This window comes from Acanthochromis polyacanthus, chromosome 19, assembly GCF_021347895.1.
Source record: "Acanthochromis polyacanthus isolate Apoly-LR-REF ecotype Palm Island chromosome 19, KAUST_Apoly_ChrSc, whole genome shotgun sequence".
NCBI classification, from domain to species: Eukaryota; Metazoa; Chordata; class Actinopteri; family Pomacentridae; genus Acanthochromis; species Acanthochromis polyacanthus.
The window spans coordinates 32,758,903-32,786,770 of record NC_067131.1 but is presented as its reverse complement, the minus strand read 5'-3'; the positions used below and the strand labels follow the sequence as shown (position 1 = coordinate 32,786,770).

The following is a 27,868-nucleotide window of genomic DNA, read 5'->3' as shown; positions in this document are numbered from 1 at the left end:
TCCGAGGCGTCAGTGAAGGCATCACTGTCATCAGTTTCGTTTCTTCGTCCTGCTCTGAACAGAACCTTCAGGTCCTTCTGCTGCTTCACGTCTGCTCGGTTCCACCTGAAGAACACCATGAGGTGAGTCTGTTCCCTCCAGAACCCAGAGTTCAGATCAGATTATCCGTGTGCAGAGAACAGGAGCAACTTTGTTTTATCCAGGTGTGTTTCTGACATGTCAGGACAAGAAGCAGCTTCATGTTGAACAACAGCAGGATCTGAAGCTTCAGGTTCTGTAATGTTCTGAGCAGCAGCAGATCCAGTCTGGAGTTCTTTAGAACAGTTAGGACATGTTCTATGGTGGCTGGTGTAGTGTTGTTTTGTTTTTGTGTTGTTTTGTGTCATTTTGTGTTGTTTTTTGTTGTTTTGTGTCATTTTGTGTTGTTCTTTGTTGTTTTGTGTCATTTTGTGTTGTTCTTTGTTTTTTGTGTCATTTTGTGTTGTTCTTTGTTTTTTGTGTCATTTTGTGTTTTTGTTGTTTTGTGTCATTTTGTGTTGTTTTTTTGTTGTTTTGTGTCATTTTGTGTCATTTTTTGTGTTGTTTTTTGTTGTTTTGTGTAATTTTGTGTTGTTTTTTGTTGTTTTGTGTCATTTTGTGTTGTTTTTTTGTTGTTTTGTGTCATTTTGTGTCATTTTTTGTGTTGTTTTTTGTTGTTTTGTGTAATTTTGTGTTGTTTTTTGTTGTTTTGTGTCATTTTGTGTTGTTTTTTTGTTGTTTTGTGTCATTTTGTGTCATTTTTTGTGTTGTTTTTTGTTGTTTTCACCTGCGTAATATTGTAAAAATCAGGAACATTCTGTCTCAGAGTGATGCAGAAAAATTAGTTCATGCTTTTGTTACTTCCAGGCTTGACTATTGCAATTCCTTATTATCGGGTTGTCCAAATAGCTCTCTCAAACATCTACAGTTGATCCAAAACGCTGCTGCGAGAGTACTGACAGGAGTTAGCAAAAGAGATCATATTTCCCCTATACTTGCTTCTCTTCACTGGCTTCCTGTTAAATCCAGAATAGAATTTAAAATCCTTCTTCTGACATATAAAGCTCTTAATAACCAATCTCCATCATATCTTAAAGATCTGATAGTACCTTATTATCCTAGTAGAACTCTTCGCTCTCAAACTGCAGGCTTACTTGTTGTTCCTAGAATTTCTAAAAGTAGAATGGGAGGCAGAGCCTTCAGTTATCAGGCGCCTCTCCTGTGGAACCTGCTCCCAGTTTGGGTTCGGGAGGCAGACACCCTCTCTATTTTTAAGACCAGGCTTAAAGCGTTCCTTTTTGACAAATCTTATAGTTGGGGCTGACTGGGTGACCCACAGAGGTTCGGCTTGTGTCTTCATTGCACAGCTGACTCCCTCTTGGACGTCCCTTCGTTCTGCCCCTAGTCATGCTGCTATAGGCCTATAGGCTGCTGGGGGACTTTTCTTGACGCACTGAGCCCTTCTCTATCTACCTTTACATTTAATATGTATACCGTTATTGCAGTACATTCACTCTGTTTCCCCCTGTGCTATTTCTCCGAGTGTCCCTGGTCCCAGAGCTGGATGCTTCAGATCTGCGGTCGATGTTCCACCAGCTGGTCCAGTCTCCACCATGTCCACTGTGGGATGCTGCTACTGACCTTCCACCAGCCCTCTGCTTCCAATTCCCTTTTTCCACGAGTCAACTCTGCATCGCCTTCAATATACTGTTATGCTAACTTACATACTGTTTGAATTTTACTGCTAGCTATATATGGAGTATGTTTAATGTCAGAGCCGTACATCATAAGAGTAAACTATGAGTCAGTTTTCAATGTTAGCTTATACTTTGTCTGTGTCACATATCCTGTCATGCATGTATCCAAATGTGTGTTGTGTTTTCCTTGCTTTCTCACCCCTCCCTCTTCTCCCATCCCTCCCCCTTGCCCTCTTCTGTCCCTCTCAACCCGCCCGGCCAGCAGGCAGATGGGTCCCCCCTATTTAGAGCCGGGTTCTGCTCGAGGTTTCTTCCCTGTTAAAAGGGTGTTTTTCCTTGCCACTGTCTCCTTTGGGCTTGCTCTGGGGGTCAGGCATATGGGTTCTGTAAAGCGTCTTGAGACGATTTGACTGTAATTGACGCTATATAAATAAAATTGAATTGAATTGAATTGAATTGTTTTGTGTAATTTTGTGTTGTTTTTTGTTGTTTTGTGTCATTTTGTGTTGTTCTTTGTTTTTTGTGTCATTAGGGGCTCGGGCATGGAACATGCCGGAGCACCTATTGTTCTCCCGCGGAGTTTATTTTTGTTCCGCTTCTTCTTCTTCCGCCTAAACTTTGGCTCGGTATTTCTCCCAGGGCTTTGAGAAATCACACACAAATTACAGCTCGTGCGGTTTTATGGGGAATCGATGGCTATCTATTTTCTAAGACATTCATTCATATTTGCCAGAGTTATGAGCAAAAAACTGCATTAATTTTCCACATACACATGAATGGGATTACTGAATCACTCAGACTTAAGAGTCACCTGTTTTCACAACGCCACTGCTTCGCCATACTTTCACCTAGAAACTTCATTTAACCATCAAAACGCAGTGATTTTTCTTGTCTCCGCAGGGATGTATTTCATGTCAGGCTGACATTTAAGTTTTTGCTCAGTGAGTCCTCAAAAAAGTGAAAATTCTCACAATCTGCTCTGTTCAGAGTGGGTCATGTGACTAGGCAGAGTGGAGGAGAGGTGAAAAATCCGCCTGAAACTTTCACGAACGAATCGCTCTCACGACCAAACGACAAGTATTAGGAGAATGAAATTTGGTCAGATTGTAAACAATCTACCTGGGATTCAAATGAATCCAAGTTTGAAGAGCTAGCTCTTTCAGAAGTGAAATGACAGGCAGCAGTTTAGAGCAAAGTCGCACCCTTCTCTCCATAGGCACCAATGTAAACTGAATCATCTGCCTCATAGAGGGACAGTGTTTTTTAAATCGCTGTCGCTCGGTCATTTCTCACAATATCTGGAAAATAATACATTTCTGGTTAGCCACAGGCTTCCTCTCGCTCACGGTCATTTCACTTTTCACCTAGGATTAACGGTTAGCCCATAAGGACCGGCAGAACGCGACGTTGCGCTCCCGTTCAGAAACACTGCTGTCAGCAGCATGTCTGCCACTGAAGAAGGCGCCACAAAGACTAGTCAGTATGTGTCTGTGATAGCTTGGCACACTGAGCTCCCTCATTTGGTGCAGGCGTCCTGGGTTCAAACACAGGTTGTGATGTTTTCCTGCCGATCTTCCATGTTTTCTCTAAGTGATGTCTTATGACGTGCTTCGTCAGAATTTCACCTCCAGACTTATTTATTTATTTATTTATTTATTGTTTATTTAATAGGGACCAGTGTATACAATAAACATGTATGACATGTATAACACACTATGACATTTATAGCCAGAGCTAATTTGCAAAGTCCGTCCCGAGAAGGGCTTTTACAGAGGAGAGAAAGAGAAAAACAAACAAAACAACAACAACATTAATACAAAAACAAATACATTTGATCAATCTAAAAATGGTTGCAGACCTGATCCCCTTTTAAAACCAGCTTCAGTTCATTTTTAAAAGCCCCTAGATCTCGGTCTTGTTTCAGTTCGCGTGACAGAGAGTTCCACAGTTTAGCAACCTTAACAGAAAAAGCACATCTTCCAAACACAGTGTCTCTCCCAGGCTCTTTCACATTCCCATTAAAGGCTCCGCGTGTTCTTGAGCCTGTTGCTCTAAGTGGAACAATGAACTGTCCAAGAACCTCAGGGGCTTGACTGTACAGACATTTATACATTAGTTTTAAATTACAGAAGTTTATAACATTTTCAATACTAAGAAAGTGCAACCTCTGCAAAACTTCACAATGGTGGGTTCTAACAGATTTTCTAGCCAGTATTGTCAAGGCTCTGTTATAGATCATTCTTACTGGACTAATTGTTGTGATCGTTGCCTGTGACCAGGAGGTTATACAATAACTGAGATGGGAAAAAATCATAGCATGCATAAACACATTTGCTGCTTGAAATGATAAACAGTCCCTTATGTGTCGAAAGGTGTACAGATTTGCCTTGGCTGTTCTTATTATCTTTTTAATATGACTTTCAAATGTTAAATGGGAGTCTAAAATCAGACCCAGATATTTTACTTCCTTTACTTGTTCAATGACTTGACCATTAATTGTCAGGTGCAGTTCCTCATACGGACAACATCTTGAGGAAAAGCAAACTGACACTGTTTTATTGACATTTAAGGTGAGTCCTGAATTTTGAAACCAAACTGACACAGCATCTAAATGACTCTGCAGCTGGGCAGTTATGGCTTCAACATTTTACTGCTCACATAAACAACTGCATCGTCTGCATACATCTGGAAACCAGCACCGGGACAGATATTTGGTAAATCATTTATATACAGTGAGAAGAGAAATGGACCAAGTATAGATCCCTGTGGGACTCCTGTATTTAGAGCTAAATAAGATGATTTTTCATTATTTATTATTACACATTGTTGTCTTTGGTGCAAATATGATTTAAACCATTGCAATGTTATTTCATCAAAGTTTAACCTAGATAATTTCTGTAGAAGTACATTGTGATTTAACAGATCGAAGGCCTTTTTTAAATCCAAAAAGACTGCTCCGACTGCTTCTCTTTGTCAATTGCTAATTTAAGTTGTTCAATAAAATAGCAATTGGCAGTTTCGGTTGAATGTCGAGGCCGGAATCCAAACTGCAGAGGATGCAGTGTGTTGTTGCACTGTAAAAAGGACATTAATTGGTTTGCTACGATCTTCTCCAACACTTTAGAGAAGATCGGCAAAATGCTAATTGGTCTATAGTTAGAAACTTCATTTGCTTTTCCAGATTTAAATATGGGTATAACCCTTGATCGTTTCCAGTCATTTGGAAATTCTCCTTTTTTAAAGGAAAGATTAACCAAATGAGTTAGGGGTTTTACCAATATTTCTTTATTCCTCTTAAGAAGTGAAGCGTCAATATTAAAAAGATCTTTAGCATGGCTATTATTAATTGTTTCTATCACTCTCAGCACCTCTGATTCAGTTACTTCTTCAAATAAAAACCTATTACTATTTTCATTTTTAATTGCTGATAGTCTACCCTCAAGTCATGGGAGTTAGCCAATTCCTCAACGGATGAAACAAAATAATTATTAAATACCTGTACTATCTGTATACTATTATTTACAAGCTCATCTCCAATTTTAAGTTCATACATATTCACTTGCTTTCCTTTTGGTTTGACGATATTATTTATTGTTCTCCACATCATGGATGGATTTCCTCGAGCCTGCGTGATTGTGAAGACATAAAAATTACTTTTGGCGACTCTCATGTCTTTAAGCACACGATTTCTGAGACTTTTGTATATAATCCTGTCAGTATAGAGTTTACTTTTGATTGCCTTTTTTAAGGCTTGGTCTCTTTGTTTCATTAATTTTTTAATAGATTCACTAATCCAGGGTAGAATTTTCTGTTTACCATTGTTGCACTTCTTTAGAAACCTACCTACAACACCTACAACACTTTCTGTTTTATCCATAATTTGCCTGCAGCTACTATCCACATCGTCCCACACTTGGCTTTCCCAATTTATTTTTGTAACTCATTATCTAATTTTGGGATATACTTTTTGGGAATAATTATTGCGCTAACTTTAGATTTCTCAAATTTAGCAAAGCGTTTCTTGGATAATTTTCTTACTATAAGAGTCATGTTATGATCAGACAATCCTGTTAGGAAGTTGTATGATTTTTGAATGCGCTCCTCTTTATTTGTGAAAATTAAATCAATTTGTGTTTTACTTGTCTTAGCGATTCTTGTTGCTCCTTTTACTACTTGTGTAAAATCGTATTTAGTCATCACATTTTTTAATTTTTTCTTTTTCTTTATGTCGAACCAATCCATGTTGTAATCACCCATTATAATTATTTCAGATTTAAGGGGCATTGCTTTCACTATTTTTTCTAAATCTTCACAGAATTTATCATCATTGGTAGATGGGGGGTTATATAACAACAGAATCAAAAAATGCATTCGAGGGGACAAATTAATATCAACACATAAATATTCTATTTGGACATCACAATTAAAAGTTAGCTCTGTACATTTAAGGGATTCACAGACATACATAAGCACCCCTCCATGTCCTAATTTACCTGATTTTCTATCTTTTCTAAAACAGTTGTAGCCAGAAATATCCAGAAGACTAGTGTTAATTTTATGATCAAGCCAAGTTTCTGTTAGCCCTAAAATTTGCAAATTAGAGTTCGTTAGAAGCGTCTTTATTTCATCGTGTTTGTGCTTTAAGCTGCATATATTTAAATGCCCTCCAAAAATCCCATTAGGTTTCTGGTCCCGGTCCCATATAATTTTGGCATGACTGACGGTGGAAACGATATGTTGCAGGGCATAAGAATGATTACTCACGGTTTGTCTTTTTGTTTCGCACAAAGTCCGGGTTTTGTAGGTTCAGTTTCATCAGAGGTGTCCTTTGTCTTCACAGTTTTAGTCCGTGCATTTGTTGGTTTGCCTTTACTCCCGTGTAATCCTGAGGAAGGTGCCCTCTCCTTTCGGGTTAAAGCTCCACACTTCGCCTCCGATGAGGCCGTGCATGTTGTCGGTTCCGTGTCCGGGCCATGCCGGGCGTGCCCGTATCTCGCCTCCTCCGGTAGAATCTCCTTCCCGGCCGGGTTGATTGAGGCGCTGGGCTCGGCGATCTCCTCCAGCGGTGAGCCGTCCATTTCACCTGGCACGGTGTCTCCGCCTGCCACCACGGTCTCTCCCCTCTGATCCGCCGCTGATGGCGCCTGGAGTAGTCGCGTAGATACAACAAATCTCGACTCCGTAGTCATGATTTGGGGAGTTGTATCTTTCCCGTGTGATGTTAACACCTTTAGCGCCTCGGTGGAAATGACAGGCTCCAGTCCTACAGCAACAGTCTTGTCACTGTGTGTGACAGGCCCGGGGTTTAGGTGGATGTCCCCCGCCAGGAGTAAAAGCATAAAATAAAGTCGAATTTGTGCCCAGTTGTGTGCGAGTCCTTTGCTGTTAGTCTTTGTGACTTTTACCGTTTGTTCAGTTCGAACCAGGCCATTGCGAAGAACTGCAGATACAATGCATTGTCCATATCCAATATTTAAAATTTTATATGGGATCATGTTCAATCCATGCTCAGGCACACGTCTTTGTATTGCTTCAGCTGAGAACAATGGCAAAAACAGGAGTCCAAAGCAGAGCACATACAGAGCCGGTGCGTGTGGAGGCTCCGCATGGTCCTTTGATGTGTGCCGCCCTTGTTTGTCTTGACAGCGGCGACTCCAGAATCTACGTTTAGGTGGCTGCTTGATGTTCCATAAGTCGCATTTTTGGTAGCATTGAAGATGTTACAGTTGGCGAACAGTATGTTCAGCATGGAGCCCAACAAACCATGCAGAAACGCATATTTTGTTCCAACTACTCCCGCTACCTTCTCCTGCGATGCAGCCACCTCCGCCATGTTTTTTCATGGTACATGGTTCAGTACTTCATTTTAGTCTTAAAAAAAAAACAAATCTCTTCTTTTCAGGCATGTATATATTGTGATGGTGGGATTTATGGTTTTCCATACAGACGCCTCCAAAAACCCCTGGCTTGATCAAAAAAAAAAAAAAACCTTCTCAGACCATGTGCTACAGTGCCACAGAGGCGTCACTCGGTTTTAAGGACAGGGGGGCTTAGCCCCCAGGACATGCACAGGATGTGAACAAAAATGTCATTTCACAGCTAACAAAAACCGCTCAGCTTCACACAGCCTTTACAGTAACTCCAATCAAAATTTTCACCAGGTGACATCTTCCTGTCTCCGCCTGTCAAAATAAAAGCACAGCACCATTTCTAAATAAAAGCCTGCGACGGACCGGAAAACGCCGGAATACACATCTCCCGCGCCCGCTCCGGATGGAGGTCGCGCGAGGGCCCGACGGCCGCCCAGCCCGAGCCCCTCCCACGATTTCCGTGTGCGGGAATTGTCTAGTTTTTTGTTTTTTGTTGTTTTGTGTCATTTTGTGTTGTTTTTTGTTGTTTTGTGTCATTTTGTGTTGTTTTGTGTCATTTTGTGTCTTTTTCTGTTATTTCGTGTCATTTCATGTTGTTTTTGTGTCATTTTATGTTGTTTTGTGTTGTTTTTTGAGTTGTTTTTTGTCGGGATGTCCCGTAATATCGGCCCACTGATATTATTGATGTTGGCATAAAAATGTATATCGGTCAAATTGTTATCGTTTTTTCTTTTGTCTGTCATAAAAACGATAAAATAATGCCTGGATTTCAATTACCGGTGCACAAATGATGACATCATCAGACTGCGTCATGAAGCATGTAAACAATCATGCCGGATTTCCAGCATGCGGCGCCGGCATTTGGCTTAAAAAAGAAGACAGGAGCACATTTCCAGCTGAGTTCATCTACCAGTGGAATGAGAACGCAGCTTTTGCTTTCAACCAAACTAATGTCAGTAGCCAATGGAAGTAGAGTGGGGGCGGGGCTTAGAATCCAGCTACAGGTGAGTCCATTGCTGTCATGTTGTAGTGACGCAGTGATACAGAAATCTTTAATCCGTGGATCCAGACTATAAGCCGCATCACTGCCAGAATGTGATCAGGTGGTCCGTGTGTCATTTCTGAGCTTCAGTTAAAAGTTCATCTAAATCCGTTGGTCTGTTTTTAAGTAATGTTGTGCACAGACAAATAGACAGAAGGACAGACGTACGCAGATCATCACAGAACTCCACCACAGTCCTTGGTGGAGTAAAAATAAATGAGTTAAACAGAGATGGAAAACCCTTTGGCTGCTGGTGCAACAAACTGAGGAATCTGGTGTTTCTGTAAAAACTCATGTAGGCAACTAACAGAAAAACATTGCTGCTACGCCACGAGTCAGACCACAGAGCTGCTGTCCTCTGGAACTCACAGCTGGTTTACTGGGAGCAACCGACATCAGACTGACCGGTTTGTGATTTAAAAACACGCGTGTGCTCGTTTACTGCAGAACACGGCTCGTTGTTCACCAGATTAATCTGTGCTGAAGATAAAACACTTTATCAAAGCATGCTGGTTCCATAAATACACAGCATAGCAGCAGCGTTTCAGAGCAGACTTTCTGAAAGCTAAAAACATGTTTTCATTGAATACTGATGAAGTTCTAGTCAGAGCACGGACACAGATCTGTGCTTGCTTTTGTTGATGATTTTATAGCCAGAGGAGCTCAGCATCTGAAAACAGAAACGTGAGCATTACCTGAACACTGTGGAACAAGTTAAAGATGTCAGAAAGAAAGAAGACATAGACAAGGGAAAACCATTCAGCTGTCCAGTTCTTGGAGCTCTATAGATGTTTTTAACTGAACTGTAGTTTCTGTAGTAAACAGTTTTTATTTATTCTCTTATTTATATCTGATTAAGTTTCCAGTTCTTAGAGCACTTTAATGTTTTTTGCTGTTATTATTTGAACTGAAACAGTTTGCTGTAATTTCTATTTATTCTTTTTTATTATTTCAGAATAAATAGGTCACACATTGTTAAAAGGTGAATCTGTGTCCTTTTCCACGTCTTTCACTGATTGGTTGTTAAATAATATATGTGCTCCATGTTGTAGTCAGATGGAGAACCTACCTCCACCTACTGGCCTCTTTTGGTATTACTACAATCTGTAGTCTGAGTTTGTGAAGGCAGATATCTTCATTTCTTATCAGTTAGCTAGACTGTACCCCGACCCCTACCTAAAAGCAAGAAAGTTCAGCTTTAGGATTATTTTTCACTTCAAGTCTTTCTAGTGTGGCTGCAGTAACACGCTTGCTGTGCCTGATTAACAACATGTCTGTGGTTTGGAATTAGTTCCAGGCCCACATGTATCGGTACTGGTTGACCTCAGAATCTGAAACTAATATCGGCATATCGGTTATCAACAAAAAGCCAATATCAGACATCCCTAGTTTTTTTTGGTGTTTTGTTGTTTTTGTGGTGTTTTCTGGTATTTTGCGTTGTTTTGTTGTATTTTGTTGTTTGTTGTTTTTGTGGTGTTTTCTGGTATTTTGCGTTGTTTTGTTGTATTTTGTTGTTTTGTTGTTTTTGTGGTGTTTTGTGGTTTTTGGTATTGTTGTGGTGTTTTCTGGTGTTTTGTAATCCTCCCAGAGCTGTTCAAATCGTCTCTGAAATGAACAGGAACTTGTCAGAAATGACTGGCAGGTTTTCAGAACCTGAAGAACCTTTCAGAGATCCAGTTCTTTCTGCTGAAGGTTCCGGTTCTGTTAAGTTCTTGTTCGGTGCTGCAGCCAGTCGAGATGTTTGACCAAATCCAGATGATCAATAAGCGCTCTCTGACACAGCGATGCAGCGGAGGAGCTGCGCTGGAGGCTGCAGCAGCTGCAGAGTCGCTTCACCTGGAAACTGGAGGAGGAAGATCTGCAGCTGGACGACCTGAGCAGGCAGCTGGAGCACGACATCCAGCTGGAGCTGGGCCAGAGAGGAGCCACCGCTCACTACTGCCGCCTGCTGGCCTATGTCAGGTAGAGACGCACAGCAGCACATAAAAACACACAGCAGCACATAAAAACACACAAAGGACACATAAAAACACACAAAGGACACATAAAAACACACAGCAGCACATAAAAACACACAAAGGACACATAAAAACACACAGCAGCACATAAAAACACACAAAGGACACATAAAAACACACAGCAGCACATAAAAACACACAGCAGCACATAAAAAACAGACAAAGACACACAAAGAACACACAAAAAACACACAAAGGACACATAAAAACACACAGCAGCACATAAAAACACACAGCAGCACATAAAAAACAGACAAAGACACACAAAGAACACACAAAAAACACACAAAGGACACATAAAAACACACAGCAGCACATAAAAACACACAGCAGCACATAAAAACACACAGCAGCACATAAAAAACAGACAAAGACACACAAAGAACACACAAAGGACACATAAAAACACAGCAGCACATAAAAACACACAGCAGCACATAAAAACACACAGCAGCACATAAAAAACAGACAAAGACACACAAAGAACACACAAAGGACACATAAAAACACAGCAGCACATAAAAACAACACCACAAAAAAACACACAAAGAACACACAACCACAAAAAACAACAGAAAACACCACAAACAGACAAACTGACACAACGCTGTCCTCAGGTATCTCCAGGTGCGACCACAGGAGGCGCTGGCTCTCCTCAGCCAATCAGAGGACAGAACCAGAGAGTGTTACGGCGAGGACAGCGAGAGACGACTCATCGTGACGTACGGAGACATGGCCTGGATGCACTATCACCATGGAGACCACAAACAGGCAGAGAGCTACTGCAGCAGAGTGCAGCACACACTGGTACACACACACACACTGGTACACACACACACTGGTATACACACACACTGGTATACACACACACTGGTACACACACACACTGATACACAAACACACACATACACACACACACACACACACACTGGTGCACACACACACGTCTGATTCTTATATCCCCGTGGGGACTTACCATTGACTCCCATTCATATCTACCCCCTAACCCTAACCCAAACCTTAACCCAGACCAAAACAATGTCTAACCCTAAAGAAACGTTTTTGCACTTTACTTTTTTCAGTAACAACAACATGGCCAAGAAAACACTGTTTAAACTGGTGGGGACCAAAATGAGGTCCCCACAAGTGACATTTCTTTTGGTTTTCCTATCGTTGTGGGGACATTTGGTCCCCACAACTATAGCCAGCACCTGATCACACACACACACACACACTGGTATACACACACACACACACACACACACACACACACACACACACACACACACACACACACACACTGGTACACACACACACACACACACACACACACACACACACACACACACTGGTACACACACACACACACACACACACACACACACACACACACACATTGGTACACACACACACACACACACACACACACACACACACACACACACACACACTGGTACACACACACACACACACACACACACACACACACACACACACACACACACACACACACACACACACACACACAGTGTGAATGAACCTTTCTGGAAACAGCTGGTGTCTCCATAAATGTGGATGATGTCATCAGGTGATGTCAGGTGTGTGTGTGTGTGTGTGTGTGTGTGTGTGTGTGTGTGTGTGTGTGTGTGTGTGTGTGTGTGTGTGTGTGTGTGTGTGTGTGTGTGTGTGTGTGAGCAGGAGAAGCATCCCTCCGGTTCCTCTGAGTTCCTTCCAGAGGTGTTTGGGGAGAAAGGCTGGACGTTCCTGAAGTTCTCCAAGTCCCTGTATCCTGCTGCCATCCAGTGTTTCCGTGACGCCCTGAAGCTGCAGCCTGATGACTGGGAGTGGAACACGGGTCTGGCCATCGCCCTGTACCGCACGGAACCACAGCCGGTCCGGTTCTCCTGCCACACCCTCTGTCTCTGTCTGTTCTAAACGGAACATGTTCTCATTCTTCTGCTTTAGAACCAAAAAACACCAATAGGAAGTTCACATTTTTAGTTTTCTTCATTTTAAACAGCAAATGAAAAAAGAAAGCATTTTTCTTTCTTGGTTCAAAACTGAGAAACAGAAACTGTTTTATGTTTTTCTTGGATCCGTTTTTGTTGTTTTTTATCTTGAACAGAGCGGCTCCCTCATTTCTTGGTTTATTTCCATGTTTCTTTTTGTTTTTTCCTTTTTAAAGTAAAAATGACACACCATCTGATTCCTGGCTGCTGGTCTGAACCTCATCGTGTAGAACGGACCAGTAGCTGCTGATCAGTGGACTTTAGGTGGATCTACCAGCCTGAAGCTGCTCTGCTCATGTGTTCAGGATGTGATGGTTCTGATCTGGTCTGCAGGCCGTTCTAGGAACATCTCCTGAAGAGTCTCCTGCCACCCAGCAGCTCCGCCGGGCCCTGAAGTTCTGCCCTGATGACGGCGTCCTGCTGGCCCTGCTGGCCCTGAAGCTGCAGCAGCAACACCAACACCACGAGGCAGAAGTTCTGGTGGAGAAAGCGCTGGTCGGACCCAACGACGACCAAGTCATCCGCTACGTAGCCAAGTACTTACGGCTGCAGGTACACAAGAACCAGGGTGGAATCAGTCTGGTTCGGCTGGGTCCCTCTGGTTCCGTAGGGTCAGTCTGGTTCTTCTGGGTCAGTCTGGTTCTGCTGGGTCATAAACATGTTGTTTCTCCTCTGAATGTGTTCCAGGACCAGCTGGATCAGTCCATTGGTCTGCTGCTCAGAGCTCTGAAGGGCAGCAGCCAATCAGCTTTCATCCACCATCAGCTGGGTCTGTGCTACCTGAGGAAGAAGAAGAACCTTCTGTCCATCAAGCCCAAACCCGAGAAAGGTACTGCTGCTGTGTACTACTACTCTGTACTACATTATAATACTGCTGCTGTGTACTACTCTATTCACAGTAAGTCAGGGATACTGTGAGGTCCTCAGTGGATTTCATTCATCAGGTGTTTGTTTCACTTCAGTGATTTCAGGGATAGGGAGTATCAGGGTGCTAGACACACCTCATTTAGTGTTTTCCACGTCATGGTCTCACTGTGTACAGGGCGCCTTACATATTGGGGCCAACACCAGAAAATACAAAAAGACAACCCTTTTCAATGTGGCATCAGTTTCAACATTCTGGGGCAATAAAAAGCTGCTGTTGTCAGTAAGTCATTCCCAGTTCATCATTCAAGCAGCCATGAGCACACAACGTCACTTAACGGACGAGCAGCGCCACCTTCAGGTCAGTAGCAGGCAGTCACATGTTGCTGTGAACTTGGTTTGTCTCAAAGTGTCATCAGCAGACTAGCAGCAACATTCAGAACTCCTGGCAGTGTTGGTGACAGACCCAGGAGTGGGGCCCCACCAGTGATGACCAGTACCTAAGGACCTATGCACTCAGACACTGTTATGCAACTACCACACAGCTGCAGGCCTGTTTACCAGAAGTGAGGGGTACTAGGGTTTCCAGACAAACCATTCGGAACCAACTGCACCACTTTGGCTTGAATGCCAGACGACCGTTGCAGGCGACTCCACCGACACCAAGACACCGCCGTGACCGTTTGCAGTGGACACAAGACTATGTGACCTGGACAATGCAGCAGTGGTCTAGCGTCCTGTTCACTGATGAGTTTCAGGTCACCTTGTACAGAAATGATGGTCGTCAGCATTGCTGGAGAAGGCAAGGTGATCGATATGCCGAGGTCAACATGGTCCCCAGGGTTGGCTTTGGTGGAGGAGGTGCAGCAGTCTGCGCAGGCATCACAGTCACCGCAAAACAGGTTTGGTGATTGTAGATGGATCAGTCACTCCATGTTCTTACCTCAGAGACATCACAGAACCATCATCATCCCCCAATTCTGCCAGAACAGCCCCAACATTCTGTTGATGAATGATAATGCTCCACCACATGGTGCCAGAAGTATCACAGTTGGACTTCAGGAAGTCAGAGTTCCTCATATGGTATGACCAGCAATGTCTCCTGACCTGAACCCCATAGAGCAGGTCTGGGACCAGCTGAAGCAGCGACTGGATGCTCGTACCTCCATGTGACCTCACAGAACTGCTGTAGCACTGGTGGAGGAGTGGAACGCCTCAGAATAACATCATGAAGCTAGTTAGCATGAAGCTAGCATGAGACGTCACTGTCAAGCTGTGATTGGTGGAAACATCCGCTACTGACTTTGGGGCTATCTTTGTTATTGTCTAAATGGATGGGGTAATAAATATTGCACTGATGAAAATGGATCTTCTTTTCATTCATTAATAGTAACATCAAAGGGAACTATTACTGATTCCATTAAAATTCTGACCAAATAGGAAAAACACTCATGTAAAGAACAGTATCCCTAAGTTACTGTGAGCAGTTATTTTCAGTGAGTAAACTGGTTTCATCTGATCACTAAAACAGCTGACGACTGAACTGTTTGAGTTGATCAGATTCTGGTTCTGGTTGTTCAGAGGTCCAGTTCACATTCTGGTTTTGGTTCTGGTTGTTCAGAGGTCCAGTTCACATTCTGGTTTTGGTTCTGGTTGTTCAGAGGTCCAGCGGTGGAGGCGTCTCAGTATTCATCACCTGGAGGAGGCGGTCCGGCTGAAGAACGGGCTGAACAGCGCCAAGGCCGACCTGGCTCTGCAGTACGCTGAGGAGTCGGACCTGAAGAGGTACTAGAAGTCGTACTGCAGTAAAAGTACTCCACACATTTCTACCTTCGTGTTTGGTTCTGAACTCATTTCAGTTGTGCTCAGGTCATTTTGGAAACGTCTAAACTCTGTTTGCTCTCTGACAGGCAGCTGTAGGTCGCTCTGGACGTGTTGGAGAACTGTCACTGATTTCAGTCAGCTTTAACTGATTCTGAATAGAATAGAACAGAATAGAATAGAATAGAATTTGCTTTATTGTCATACAGTGTATAACGAAAGCTTCTCCTTTTCAGTGCAAGAAATCTTGACAGTGCAAAACAATCTATTTACAGACATACATATAAATAGCAGTGAGTGAGGCAGTGGTGTAAATTACACATTCTACATTATATCGCTGGCTGGGTGTCAGACGTCAGCTCAGGGTGGTGATGGCTCTCAGAAGACGTTTTTAGTCTGTTTGTCCTCGCTTTAATGCATCTGTAGCGCCTTCCAGAGGGCAACAGATCAAAAAGCTGAGAACCAGGATGTGAACTGTCCTTGGTGATGTTCTGAGCTCTGCTGAGGCACCAGGTGGAGGAGGGGAGAGGACAGCCAGCAATCCTCTGAAGCCTCGCTCTGTCAGCCTCAGTGCAGCTCCAGGTGGAAACACAGTAGGTCAGCAGGATCTCTATGGATGAGCGCTAGAAGGCCAGCAGCAGCTTCCTATCCAGGTGGTTCTCTCTGAGGACTCTCCTTCTTTATGACAGCTGTGATGTTATCTGTCCAGGAGAGGTCATCAGAGATCTGGACTCCCAGGAACCTGAATGTGTGGACCACTGGTGTGTGTGTGTGTGTGTGTGTGTGTGTGTGTGGGGGGGGGGGCAGTCTTTGATGTGGAGAACCAGCCTCTCCAAGCACTTCATAATAACAGGTTTGAGGGCAGCAGGGCGGCAGTCACTGAGGCTGGTTGTTGGTGACTTTTTTGGTACGGGGATGATTGTAGCGGATTTCAGGCAGGTGGGGATGACTGCTGGGGCCAGGGAGAGGTTGAAGATCCTGCAGAAGATGCGAGACAGCTGGTGAGCTCCTGCTCTGAGCAGCTTTCCAGGGACTCCGTCTGGACCAGCAGCCTTCCTGAGGTTCACTGCCAGGAGCTCACATGGTGCTCCTCCACAGTGAGTGGGGGGTCGCTGTGATGAGTCAAACCGAGCAAAGAAGCCGTTGAGCTCCTCTGACAGCGACTCTCAGGTCTCCTGGTGTCACATCACAGCCTCTGAAGTTAGTGAAGCTCTGCAGACCCTGCCACACCTCCTCTGGTCTGCTGCTGGTGAACTGGGACTCTATCCTCTGAGAGTCCGCTTTGGCTTCCTTTATTCCTTTTTCAGGTCAGCTGGAGCCGCCCTGTAGAGAGCTCTGTCACCTGATTCAGGACAAGTTGGAACAAAAAACTCAGATGTTCTTTCAGTCTGTTGTAGGAATTTCTGTTTCTGTTGTCTCAGAGCCCAGGAGATGTTTGATGATGTTCTCCAGCAGCTGGAGGAGGAACCTCCCAGCATCCGCCAGTCGATGAGTCGCTGCTACGCCGAGTTCTGTCACTACCACAGCATCCAGAAGGACACCGCCATCTCCTTCTACAAGAAGGTACCAGACCCTTACGTTTAGGTGCTTCAGGCATTCTGGAAACGCCGAGTCATTCTGGGCAGATTATTGTTAATTCTGAACTATTTATGGATGGCTTTGGGTCATTTTAAAAGAATTTTTGGACAGGTTTAGAGTCAGTTTGGACAGTTTTTAAACAAAGTTTGGACAGGTCTGAGTGATTTTGGTCAATCTAAACTTGTTTTCAAAAATTTTAAACCAAGTTTTGAGGCATCTTCTTGTCTCTTGTGCCAGATATCAAATCATTTAGGATAATTTGAAACAAATTCTGGACCTTCGTTAAGTCATTCTGGACCAGTTTTAGTGTCTTTCTGAGTCTCTGTCTGAAGCTCGGTGTTTTACACGTTTGTCCCTCTGCTGTGTCTGACAGGCTCTGGAGTTCAGCACCAACACATCAGACGGGAAACACTGTGTGAAGGTCAGAGCTCCATCACCACATGAAGAACCTCTGTATTTAGGGGACAGGAGGTGGTTCCTTTCAGGTCTTTGATGTTTGTTGGAGTTCTTTGGTTCTTTAACATCCAACATCAGAAAACCAAAACCCCAAATGTTGAATGTGTTCTAATGGAAAGAACCCAGAGGAGGTTCTTAGATGTCCAGTCTAGTAATGTTCTCCAGCTGTCAGATCCTTCAGGGTTTCTTGATGTTCTCCAGATCCTTCAGGGTTTCTAGATGTTCTCCACATCCTTCAGGGTTTCTAGATGTTCTCCAGATCCTTCAGGGTTTCTAGATGTTCTCCACATCCTTCAGGGTTTCTAGATGTTCTCCACATCCTTCAGGGTTTCTAGATGTTCTCCAGATCCTTCAGGGTTTCTAGATGTTCTCCAGATCCTTCAGAGTTTCTAGATGTTCTCCAGATCCTTCAGGGTTTCTAGATGTTCTCCAGATCCTTCAGGGTTTCTAGATGTTCTCCAGATCCTTCAGAGTTTCTAGATCTTTAGTCTGGAGCCACATTTTTTTTCATTTTAAGCTGCACAGAATAATTAGATTTAAAACCCTCATATAACCATTTATTTCATTAAGAACCGTTTAAAAGAGGTTCTGTACAGAACCAGGTGGTTCTCCTCAAAATGGGTCCTTAAAACAACTTTAAGTTCTTTGGAGTTTCATATCTGGTTTATAAAGGAACGATTTTTGGATGGTTCCTTTTAAGAATCATTTAATGACAATTCTTTAAGGAACCTTTTTTATTAAGGTTCTTTAATGAACTATTAAAAAATAGTTTTGGATTCACACAGCGCCTCTCTGTTTCTGATCCTAAAGAACCCAGCTGAGAACTGAAGCTGTCCCCAGTAAACGGGTTCTAACCTCCAGACGTTCCTCCACAGAAGCTGAAGATGATGGCAGAGCGCCGTCTCAGGAACAACCCGGCAGACGGCGCGTCCTACGGCATTCTGGGATACGTGGCCCGAGCTGAGGGCGACTACAGGCGGGCGGCGAGGTTCTACGAGGACGCTCTGGAGAGAGAACCCCAGAACACAGAGTTCCTGTCGATTCTGTGTGAGCTCCGTCTGCAGCTGGACTGAGTCACAACCAGAAAACAACACAACAAGAACATCTAAACAACATATAAACAAAACCAATCCTCTAAATAAACACAACTGTTAGGAAAAGGGTTCTGGTTAGAACGTGTGACGAGAACCCTGAGTCTGAGGAAGACCAGGGTTCTGGGTGAAAGCTCAGCAGCTCACTGAACTTTGAGTCGAGTTTGGCCTCATTTTGAAAAACCTTTAATTCATTCTAGACTTGTTTAAAATCATTTCTGATGTTTTTAACTTTCTTCAAACAGCTTTCAAATATTTTCAAAGTTTTCCTCATTTTGCTTCATTTTTATCTCGTTCTGAGAGCATCACGTTTTCATATCAGTCTCTGAAATGTTTGTTCCATCAAAATGTCGATATCTGAAAAGACAAATAGGAAATATTTCCTTCTGAACTTAACCAGTGAGTCCTGAGTTACTGCAATAAAGAGAACAGAGAAAAGAACTGTCTTTGAGTGGGTTTTTAGTTGCAGAACGTCACTGGTTCTCCAGAAGGTTATTTTATATATATATATATATATATATATATATATATATATATATGTGTATATATGTGTGTGTGTGTGTGTGTGTGTGTATATATATATATATGTATATATTGAAAAATACATTGAAAAAAATTGCATTTTTTTGACATACTATACTATGGCATTTTTTTTGGACAAAATTCATGACCATTTGTTTTTCAAAGAAACCTGCTCTACAGTGATTTCCACGGCATACTTTACATTATTTCATCATATGGCATGTTTTTACCACATGTTAACAAAAATAGCATTTTACTATACTATGATGTTGTTCTCCATTTTCCGACAAAAAATGACGTTCTTGTCCAGTTTCCGTCAAAAATCGATGATTTTTTGTACAATTTCGGACGACATACTATATGATGGCGTTTTTTTGGACAAAATTCATGATGACCTTTTTATTTTAATGAAAACTGCTCTATAGTGTCTTTCATGGCCTACTTTACATTATTTCATCATATGGCATGTTTTTACCACATGTTGAAAAAATGGCGCTTTTTTTGTCCATTTTTGGGCGACATACTAAGCTGTGACGTTTTTCTCCATTTTGCGACAAGAGTGAGGTTTTTTGTCCACTTTATATTATTTTTTTTGGCTTTTCATTGTTAGGCGTAGTGGAGGACAGACAGGGAATGTGGGAGAAGAGTCAGGGGAAGACAGGCAGCAAAGGGTTCAGGAGTGGGAATCGAACCCGGGCTGCTGCGTCAGAACCAGTGCATTTACATGGGTCGCCTGCTTAACCCGTTGAGCTAAACGGGCCAATCTTTTCTGTCAGTGTTCGGACGACATACTAAACTATGACGTTTTTGTCCATTCTTCGACAAAAATGATGTTTTCTGTACATTTTGGGACGCGTACTAAACTATGACACTTTTTGTCCATTTTCGGACGACATACTATACTATGGCGTTTTTGCCCATTTTTAAACGACATACGAAACTATGACGTTTTTTGTCAATTTTCGACTGACATACTAAACTATGATGTTGTTCTCCATTTTCCGACAAAAAAATTACGTTTTTTTGTCCATTTTCGGCAACATACTAAACTATGACGTTCTTGTCCAGTTTCCGTCAAAAATTGATGATTTTTTTGTACAATTTCGGACGACATACTATACGATGGCGTTTTTTTGGACAGAATTCATGACCATTTTTTTTTCAAAGAAAACTGCTCTACAGTGTTTTTCACGGCCTACTTTACATTATTTCATCAAATGGCATGTTTTTATGACATTTTAACAGAAATCGCATTTTTTTTGGACATAGTGTACGACATTGATTCTTAACCTATTTTCAGTGACGTACCCCCTGTGTACTATTTTTTCATTCAAGTACCGCTCAACCAGGGCAAAGCATTTTTGGCTGACAAAAAGAGACAGACATAAAGTACAGCACTACGTCTTCAGTTTCTGATATGTTAAATTTTATATCACTGCAAAAAAAGGTCTTTCTTCAACTACTTGGAGAAAAAAACTAAAACCTTGCTGAAAAATAATTGATTCAACTGTAAATAAAGATTTCTACACAGAAATAATCATAAACGTAAAGTGTCCTCTTACACACGTGGACAAATTATTGGTAGCCCTCGGTTAATGAAAGAAAAACCCAAAATGGTCACAGAAATCATTTGAATCTGACAAAAGTAAAAACAAAAAAATCTATGAAAATTAACCAGTGAAAATCAGACATTGCTTTTGAACCGTGGTTCAGTCGAATTTAAAAAAATAAACTCTTTCATCTAAACTCTGCCATAAACTGGGTTTGATGAGGAGGTCATGGGCAGGTTTGGTATCCAGGAGAGGAACGCAGAAGGACAGATGGTGGTTGACTTTGTAAAAAGGATGGAAATGGCTGTAGTGAATACTTTCTTCCAGAAGAGGCAGGAACATAGGGTGACCTGTAAGAGTGGAGGTAGGAGCACACAGGTAGACTACATCTTGTGTAGACGGTGTAATCTGAAGGAGATCAGTGACTGCAAAGTAGTGGTAGGTGAGAGTGTAGCCTGACAGCATAGGATGGTGGTGTGTAGGATGACCCTGGTGGTGAAGAAGATGAAGAGGGCAAAGGCAGAGCAGAGGACCAAATGGTGGAAGCTGAAAAAGGAAGAGTGTTGTATGACTTTCAGGAAAGAGTTGAGACAGGCTTTGGATGGTCAGGAGGTGCTTCCAGATGACTGGACAACTACAGCAAATGTGATCAGGGAGACAGGTCGGAGAGTACTTGGTGTGTCATCTGGAAGGAAAGGAGATAAGGAGACTTGGTGGTGGAATGAGGAGGTGCAGGAGTGGATCCAGAGAAAGAGGTTAGCTAAGAAGAAGTGGGACACTGAGAGGACTGAAGAGAGTAGACAGGAGTACAGGGAGATGCAGCGTAAGGTGAAAGTAGAGGTGGCAAAGGCCAAACAAGGGGCTTACGATGACTTGTATGCTAGGTTGGACAGTAAGGAGGGAGAGACTGATCTGTACAGGTTGGCAAGGCAGAGAGACAGAGATGGGAAGGACGTGCAGCAGGTTAGGGTGATAAAGGATAAGGATGGAAGTGTGTTGACAGGTGCCAATAGTGTGATGGGAAGATGGAAAGAGTACTTTGAAGAGTTGATGTATGAGGAAAATGAGAGAGAACGAAGAGTAGAAGAGGTGACTGTTGTGGACCAGGAAGTAGCAAAGATTAGTAAGGATGAAGTGAGGAGGGCATTGAAGAGGATGAAGAGTGGAAAGGCACTTGGTCCTGATATACCTGTGGAGGCATGGAAGTGTCTCAGAGAGGTAGCAGTAGAGTTTCTGACTGGGTTGTTCAACAGGATCTTAGATAGTGAGAAGATGCCCGAGGAATGGAGAAGTGTGCTGGTGCCCATCTTTAAGAACAAGGGAGATGTGCAGAGTTGTGGCAACTACAGAGGAATAAAGCTGATGAGCCACACGATGAAGCTATGGGAAAGAGTAGCTGAAGCTAGACTAAGGGCAGAGGTGAACATCTGTGAGCAGCAGTATGGTTTCATGCCAAGAGTACAACAGATGCAATATTTGCTTTGAGGATGTTGATAGAGAAGTACAGAGAAGGTCAGAAGGAGCTGCATTGTGTCTTTGTAGATCTGGAGAAAGCTTCTGACAGGGTGCCCAGAGAGGAACTGTGGTTTTGTATGAGGAAGTCTGGAGTGGCAGAGAAGTATGTTAGAGTGGTGCAGGACATGTATGAGGACTGTAAGACAGTGGTGAGGTGTGCTGTAGGAGTAACAGAGGAGTTCAAGGTGGAGGTGGGACTACATCAGGGATCAGCTCTGAGCCCCTTCTTGTTTGCTATGGTGATGGACAGGATGACAGACGAGGTTAGACAGGAGTCTCCATGGACTATGATGTTTGCAGATGACATTGTGATCTGTAGTGAGAGCAGGGAACAGGTGGAGGAGAAGCTAGAGGCGTGGAGGTTTGCCCTGGAAAGGAGAGGAATGAAGGTTAGCCGCAGCAAGACGGAGTATCTGTGTGTGAATGAGAGGGACCCAAGTGGAAGAGTGAGGTTACAGGGAGAAGAGATCAAGAAGGTGGAGGACTTTAAGTACTTAGGGTCAACAGTCCAGAGCAATGGAGAGTGTGGAAAAGAGGTGAAGAAGCGTGTACAGGCAGGCTGGAACGGCTGGAGAAAAGTGTCAGGTGTGATGTGTGATAGAAGAGTTTCAGCTAAAATGAAAGGAAAGGTTTACAAAACTGTGGTGAGACCAGCCATGTTGTTTGGTCTGGAGACAGTGTCCCTGAGGAAAAGACAGGAGGCAGAGCTGGAGGTAGCAGAACTGAAGATGCTGAGGTTCTCTTTGGGAGTGACCAGGATGGATAGGATCAGGAATGAGTACATCAGAGGGACAGCACATGTTAGAGGCTTTGGAGATAAAGTCAGAGAGGCCAGACTGAGATGGTTCAGACATGTCCAGAGGAGAGAGAGTGAATATATTGGTAGAAGGATGCTGAGTTTCCCACTGCCAGGCAGGAGGCCTAGAGGAAGACCAAAGAGGAGGTTTATGGATGTGGTTAAAGAGGACATGAAGGTAGTTGGTGTGAGAGAAGAGGATGCAGCAGACAGGGTTAGATGGAGGCAATTGATTCACTGTGGCGACTCCTGAAGGGAAAAGCAGAAAGGAAAAGAAGAAGAAGAAGAAGAAGAAGGTAATAAAATGGAATGGCCTACTGGATATGAAATTCAGTTTATCAACTTTCATTCCTATTTTGTTGAAGAATTATTGAATAAATATATTTTACAAAGGATTTTTGAAATGTTGCTAGTTTTTAATGTTTTTTTTTTTAATCTCACCCCTGGCATACCTTCAAGTACCCCCAGAGGAACTCATACCCCCATTTGAGAACCGCTGGACTAAACTATGACATTTTAAAGACATTTTGTACAACATGCTAAACTTTGACTTTGTTTCCCCATTTTGTACGGCAGAGTAATCTATAAAGTTTTTTCACATTTTGGATGACATACTAAACTGCAAATGAATATCTGCTCCAAATGTCTTACTAATAATCATTATCAGCCTTAAAAACCCACAAACACCCCTCTATACTGGACCACATTTAGGACAGTCCCACAGTAGATCTCTGTTAGATTTAACTTTCAGACAGTCCAAGGACGGAAACCTTCTAAGTTCCTGAGCAGTTCACTGTTAGTTTGAACCTTCAGACAGTCTGAGGACTGAAGTTTTAGAAGTTTCTCAGTACTTGTGTGTTAGTTTGAACTTTGTGGTGAACAGAAGCCTTAAAACTTGTGACCATGAGTCTTGATTTCACATTTAGACCATCCATCTGAGTTCTTCTTCAGAAATCCTGAACAAACTTTGATTGTCTTCACTGAACAGTAAAGTTTGTGGAGATCAGAAGGTAACATTAGTTTGATCGATGCCTTCAACTACTAGTAGACTTTATCTGGAAAGCAGTTTTCTGAAATGAGCTCTTAGTAAATCTGTCCACAGTCAAACCAAGAACACAGAAAGAGGAAATGTTTGAAGAAACAACTTGATGTTTTCATTTCAGACTAGAAAACGCTTTAAGACCTTTATCTGTTTTTGCTCTTTTTCATCGTTTTATCGTCTCTTCTGTTTAATTTGATCTTCTAAAGTCTAACTGGTGTCTTTTACAATGTTTTGTCTTTAGTTTAATTCTTCTTAAATCTTTAGTTTTGTTCTTTTCTCACCTTTTATTCTTTTCTAATGTCTGATTTCATTTCAAAATGTTTTGTCTTTTTAATGTTTTAATTGTTGTTTTTTAAATGTTTTATCGACTTGTTTGAACAATTTCCTTTTCTTTCCCAATGTTTAATTTTTAGATTAAATCTTTAAGGTTTTTCTTTTTAAATGTTTTATCACCTTTTAATGTTTAATTGTATTTTTAAAAGTTTCATTGTATTTTCAGTTTAATTCCTATTTAAAGTTTAATTGTCTTTAAGGTTTAATTTTCTAATTAAATGTTTTGTCTTTTTAAAGTGGAAAGATCAGAGATGAAGATAAAATCATGGTGGACAGAAACATCAGAATGGAGGAGGTATAATCATGAAGAAAGAAACTGCAAATACCACGATAGGATTCTGGTCTGTATCAGAAAGACTGATAGTGGGAAAACTGGAGGGGAAACCATTTGATGTGAACATTATTCAGATCTATGCACCAACTCACGACCACAGAGAAAATGAAACTGAAGAGTTCTATGAAAACTTACAAAAACTCATGAAATACACAAAATCAGCAGAAGTTAATATCATAATGGGCGACCTAAATGCCAAAGTAGGAAAAGGTGCAGAACACCCGGTGGTAGGAAACTTTGTCTATGGCACAAGAAATGATAGAGATTCAAAGCAAACTGAATTCTGCAAAGGAAACAACCTGTTAACCACGAACACAATGTTCAAACAGCATCCAAAGAACATGTACGCATGGAAAAGTCCAGGAGAGCAGATAGATTACATCATGATTCATGACAGGTTCAGGAATAGTGTAAAAATGTGAAAACACTCCCAGGTGCTGACACTGACTCAGCTGTTAGGACTCTGAAGTTCAAATTGAAAACAAGGCAAAAACCAAGAGTCCATGAGCAGTACAACGTGAACATGCTGAGAAGAAAACATCAGAAATCAATTCAGCTTAGAAGTAAAAAACACGTTCTCCATATTTGCAACTGACACAAACTGACACCCTGGAAGAAAGTTTTTCAGAATATGAAAGAGTTTTAGAAGGTTCTACCAAAGAAAGAGGAAAAAGCAAAACAAAGTTGGATGACAGATGAAATTTTAAATCTCATGGAAGAAAGAAAATCAGTCAAACACAGAGATCCCAAGAAATATGAAAGCTCGAGAAAGAGAACGGACACAGAATGCAAGAATGCAAAAGAGACTTGGTGGAATAAGAAATGTGAAGATATAGAGCAAGTAGAGGCCAGGAATCAGCATAAAGAAATACATGACAACATCAAAGAAGTGACTGGAAAACGAAGGACAAAGGAAGTGAGTGCATCAAAGATAAAAATGGCAATATGCTGTTTGATGAAATCAAAGATAGGTGGGAAGAATATGTGACTGAACTGTATGGTGATGCAAGAAACGACAACCTAGAACTGCCTTCAAATGAAGATGGTGAAGATCTGCTGGTGGATGAGGTAAAGAAGGCAATAAATGACCTAAAATCAGGCAGCAGGACTGGACAACATTAACACCCAGATTTTAGAATCATTGGATGAAGAAAACATTAACCATGTCGCTCAATTTTGCAATATGGAATACAAAACTGGTACTTCTCCAGGTGACTCCACATTCATAAGACTTCTAAGAAACAAAACGCCACAGAATGTTCTGAATATCGAACAATAAGTCTTATGAGACATATACTGAAAACCATATTGTGCATAATACTGAACAGGAACAAGAAGAGCATAGGAAGTGAAATAAATGAAACTCAGACTTTATAAATGGCAAAGGAACAAGAGAAGGCATCTTCAGCTTAAGAACTATCATTGAAAGATGCAATGATGTAAACAAAGATGTCTGTGTCTGTTTCATAGACTATCAAAAGGCATCTGACAGTCAATCATGAAAAGCTAATTGAATGTCTGGTCAACATCGGAATGAGAGGAAGAGATACAGCGTTCATCACGAGTCTGTATTGGAATAAGAGCTTTCATCAGGATGGAGAATGGTTACTCAAATGAAATAAACATCAAAAGAGGGGTGAGACAGGAGTGTGTACTGTCTCCCTGTCTCTTTAACTTATACACAGAAGTTATTTTCAGAAGTATAGAATATATTAGGCTTGTGCGGTGTTACGGTAACACCGTATACCGCCGGTGTTTAAAAATAGCAGCAGTATCAGTTCCAATACCGTCATGAAAAAATGCAATGGTGTGTGGCTCCGTTATGAGAGAGGGAGAGAGAGCAGCGTGTGTGTGTGAGAGAGAGAGGGAGAACGAGATGTCTGAGCGACCCTGAACGCAGCGCGAGCGAGGAAGAGAGAAGAGGTGTGTAGCTGCTGGGTTAGCGACTGTATGGTTCAGCCGCTGTTAATTACAATAAAGGCTGCAGTGTTCTTCAATAAGGACGGGCTCCTGTGTCTTTGCCTTCTACGACTGCTGAGGAAGTGAAGGGAGTGAAGAGGGTTAACCCCGAAGTAACAGCAGTAACTTCAGCCCTGGAGAAGTGTCCTCTGGAGCTGAGCAGGAAAGGTTAACATCAGGATTAAATACTGAAGTCATTTAATGCCTAAAATTCATTCTCTGTCCAGTAGCACTTAAACAGTTATGTTTTAGCCTACGTACTTTTGGAGACTTTCCATAAAGTTTATGAACGTGACGTCATCACGTGACAGCGCGGGGGTGGGGGGTGGGGTGGGGGGGCAGATCCTGCATGGAGTGACTTGGTGTCGAAAAAGAACAACTTCTGCAGTTTGGGAGTATTTCGGGTTCCAGGCAAACGAGAAAGAAGAGCCGGTAAATACTGATGAAGTAATTTGTAAATTCTGCAATCGAAAGGTGATCACGAGAGATGGAAACACCTCTAACCTCAGGACGCATCTCTGAATCAACCCCCCACTCACTGCTGCCAGTGTTCAATTTACGAACATGAAGACACAAGCCAGTAGCAGTAATAGTCACGATAATACCGTATACCCCGGTAAAATGTGAAGGAAGTTTGACGGTATCAAAATGTGGATCCTGCCCAAGCCTAGAATATATTAATGGGATCAGCACTGGAGGTCATAACATCAATAAGCTGAGGTTTGCTGACGATACAGTCCTGCTGGCAGAGAATGAAGAACAACTGAAAGAGATTCTGATGAAAGTAAATGAAGCAGGGAAACAGAAAATGAATGCCAGAAAGACAAAATCAACGGTAATATCAAAGACCTGCCCATCACCAAGAATTCATGTCTACTGATGGAGAACCTATAGATCAAGTGTAAACATTCATATACTTAGGACAGCAGATAACCCAAGATGGAAAGAATGATCATGAAATTATAAGGAGGATCTCAATAGCAATAAAATAAAAATCTAGGACTAACAACCAGAAAGAGAATTCTGAAGTGCTATGTATGATCAACCATGTAATATGGATGTGAAACCTGGACCATTACACATGACATCATGAAAAGAATTATGGCCTTTGAGATGTGGACATAAAGAAGAATGCTGAAAGTATTCTGGACAGATAAAATCACAAATGAAGAAGTCTTAAACAACATAAAAAATAAGAGCACACAATTAGAGCACATATTAAGACTCAGAAAACTCGTTAGAAAATCTCTTAAGAAAAAATAACATATCAAGAAGATTATTAGAGGGACGAATAGATGGAAGACGGCAAAGAGGACGACCAAGAGCAATGTGGACAGAAATGCAGTACATAGG

General features: G+C 42.0%; 2 protein-coding genes across 2 annotated transcripts in view; both read left to right on the top strand.

The window, feature by feature from the left end:
• Positions 1–27,868, top strand: part of rpp30 (ribonuclease P/MRP 30 subunit) — a 130,979-nt gene that overhangs the window by 51,835 nt on the left and 51,276 nt on the right. The gene's annotated exons all lie outside the window — the stretch shown is intronic.
• Positions 48–18,890, top strand: LOC127531097 (interferon-induced protein with tetratricopeptide repeats 5-like). The gene is made up of 10 exons (XM_051939558.1): positions 48–122; positions 10,410–10,589; positions 11,263–11,452; positions 12,344–12,538; positions 12,988–13,206; positions 13,342–13,483; positions 15,180–15,303; positions 16,761–16,902; positions 17,291–17,338; positions 18,249–18,890. Exons 1-10 carry the CDS (start codon positions 118–120, stop codon positions 18,444–18,446), a joined length of 1,443 nt encoding a protein of 480 aa, XP_051795518.1. The 5' UTR covers positions 48–117; the 3' UTR covers positions 18,447–18,890.

Excerpts from the sequence above, each read along its gene's own strand:
- LOC127531097 (XM_051939558.1), top strand. Across the intron at positions 13,484-15,179 it reads CAAGCCCAAACCCGAGAAAG|AGGTCCAGCGGTGGAGGCGT; the intron begins GTACTGCTGCTG and ends CTGGTTGTTCAG. Across the intron at positions 15,304-16,760 it reads GAGGAGTCGGACCTGAAGAG|AGCCCAGGAGATGTTTGATG; the intron begins GTACTAGAAGTC and ends CTGTTGTCTCAG.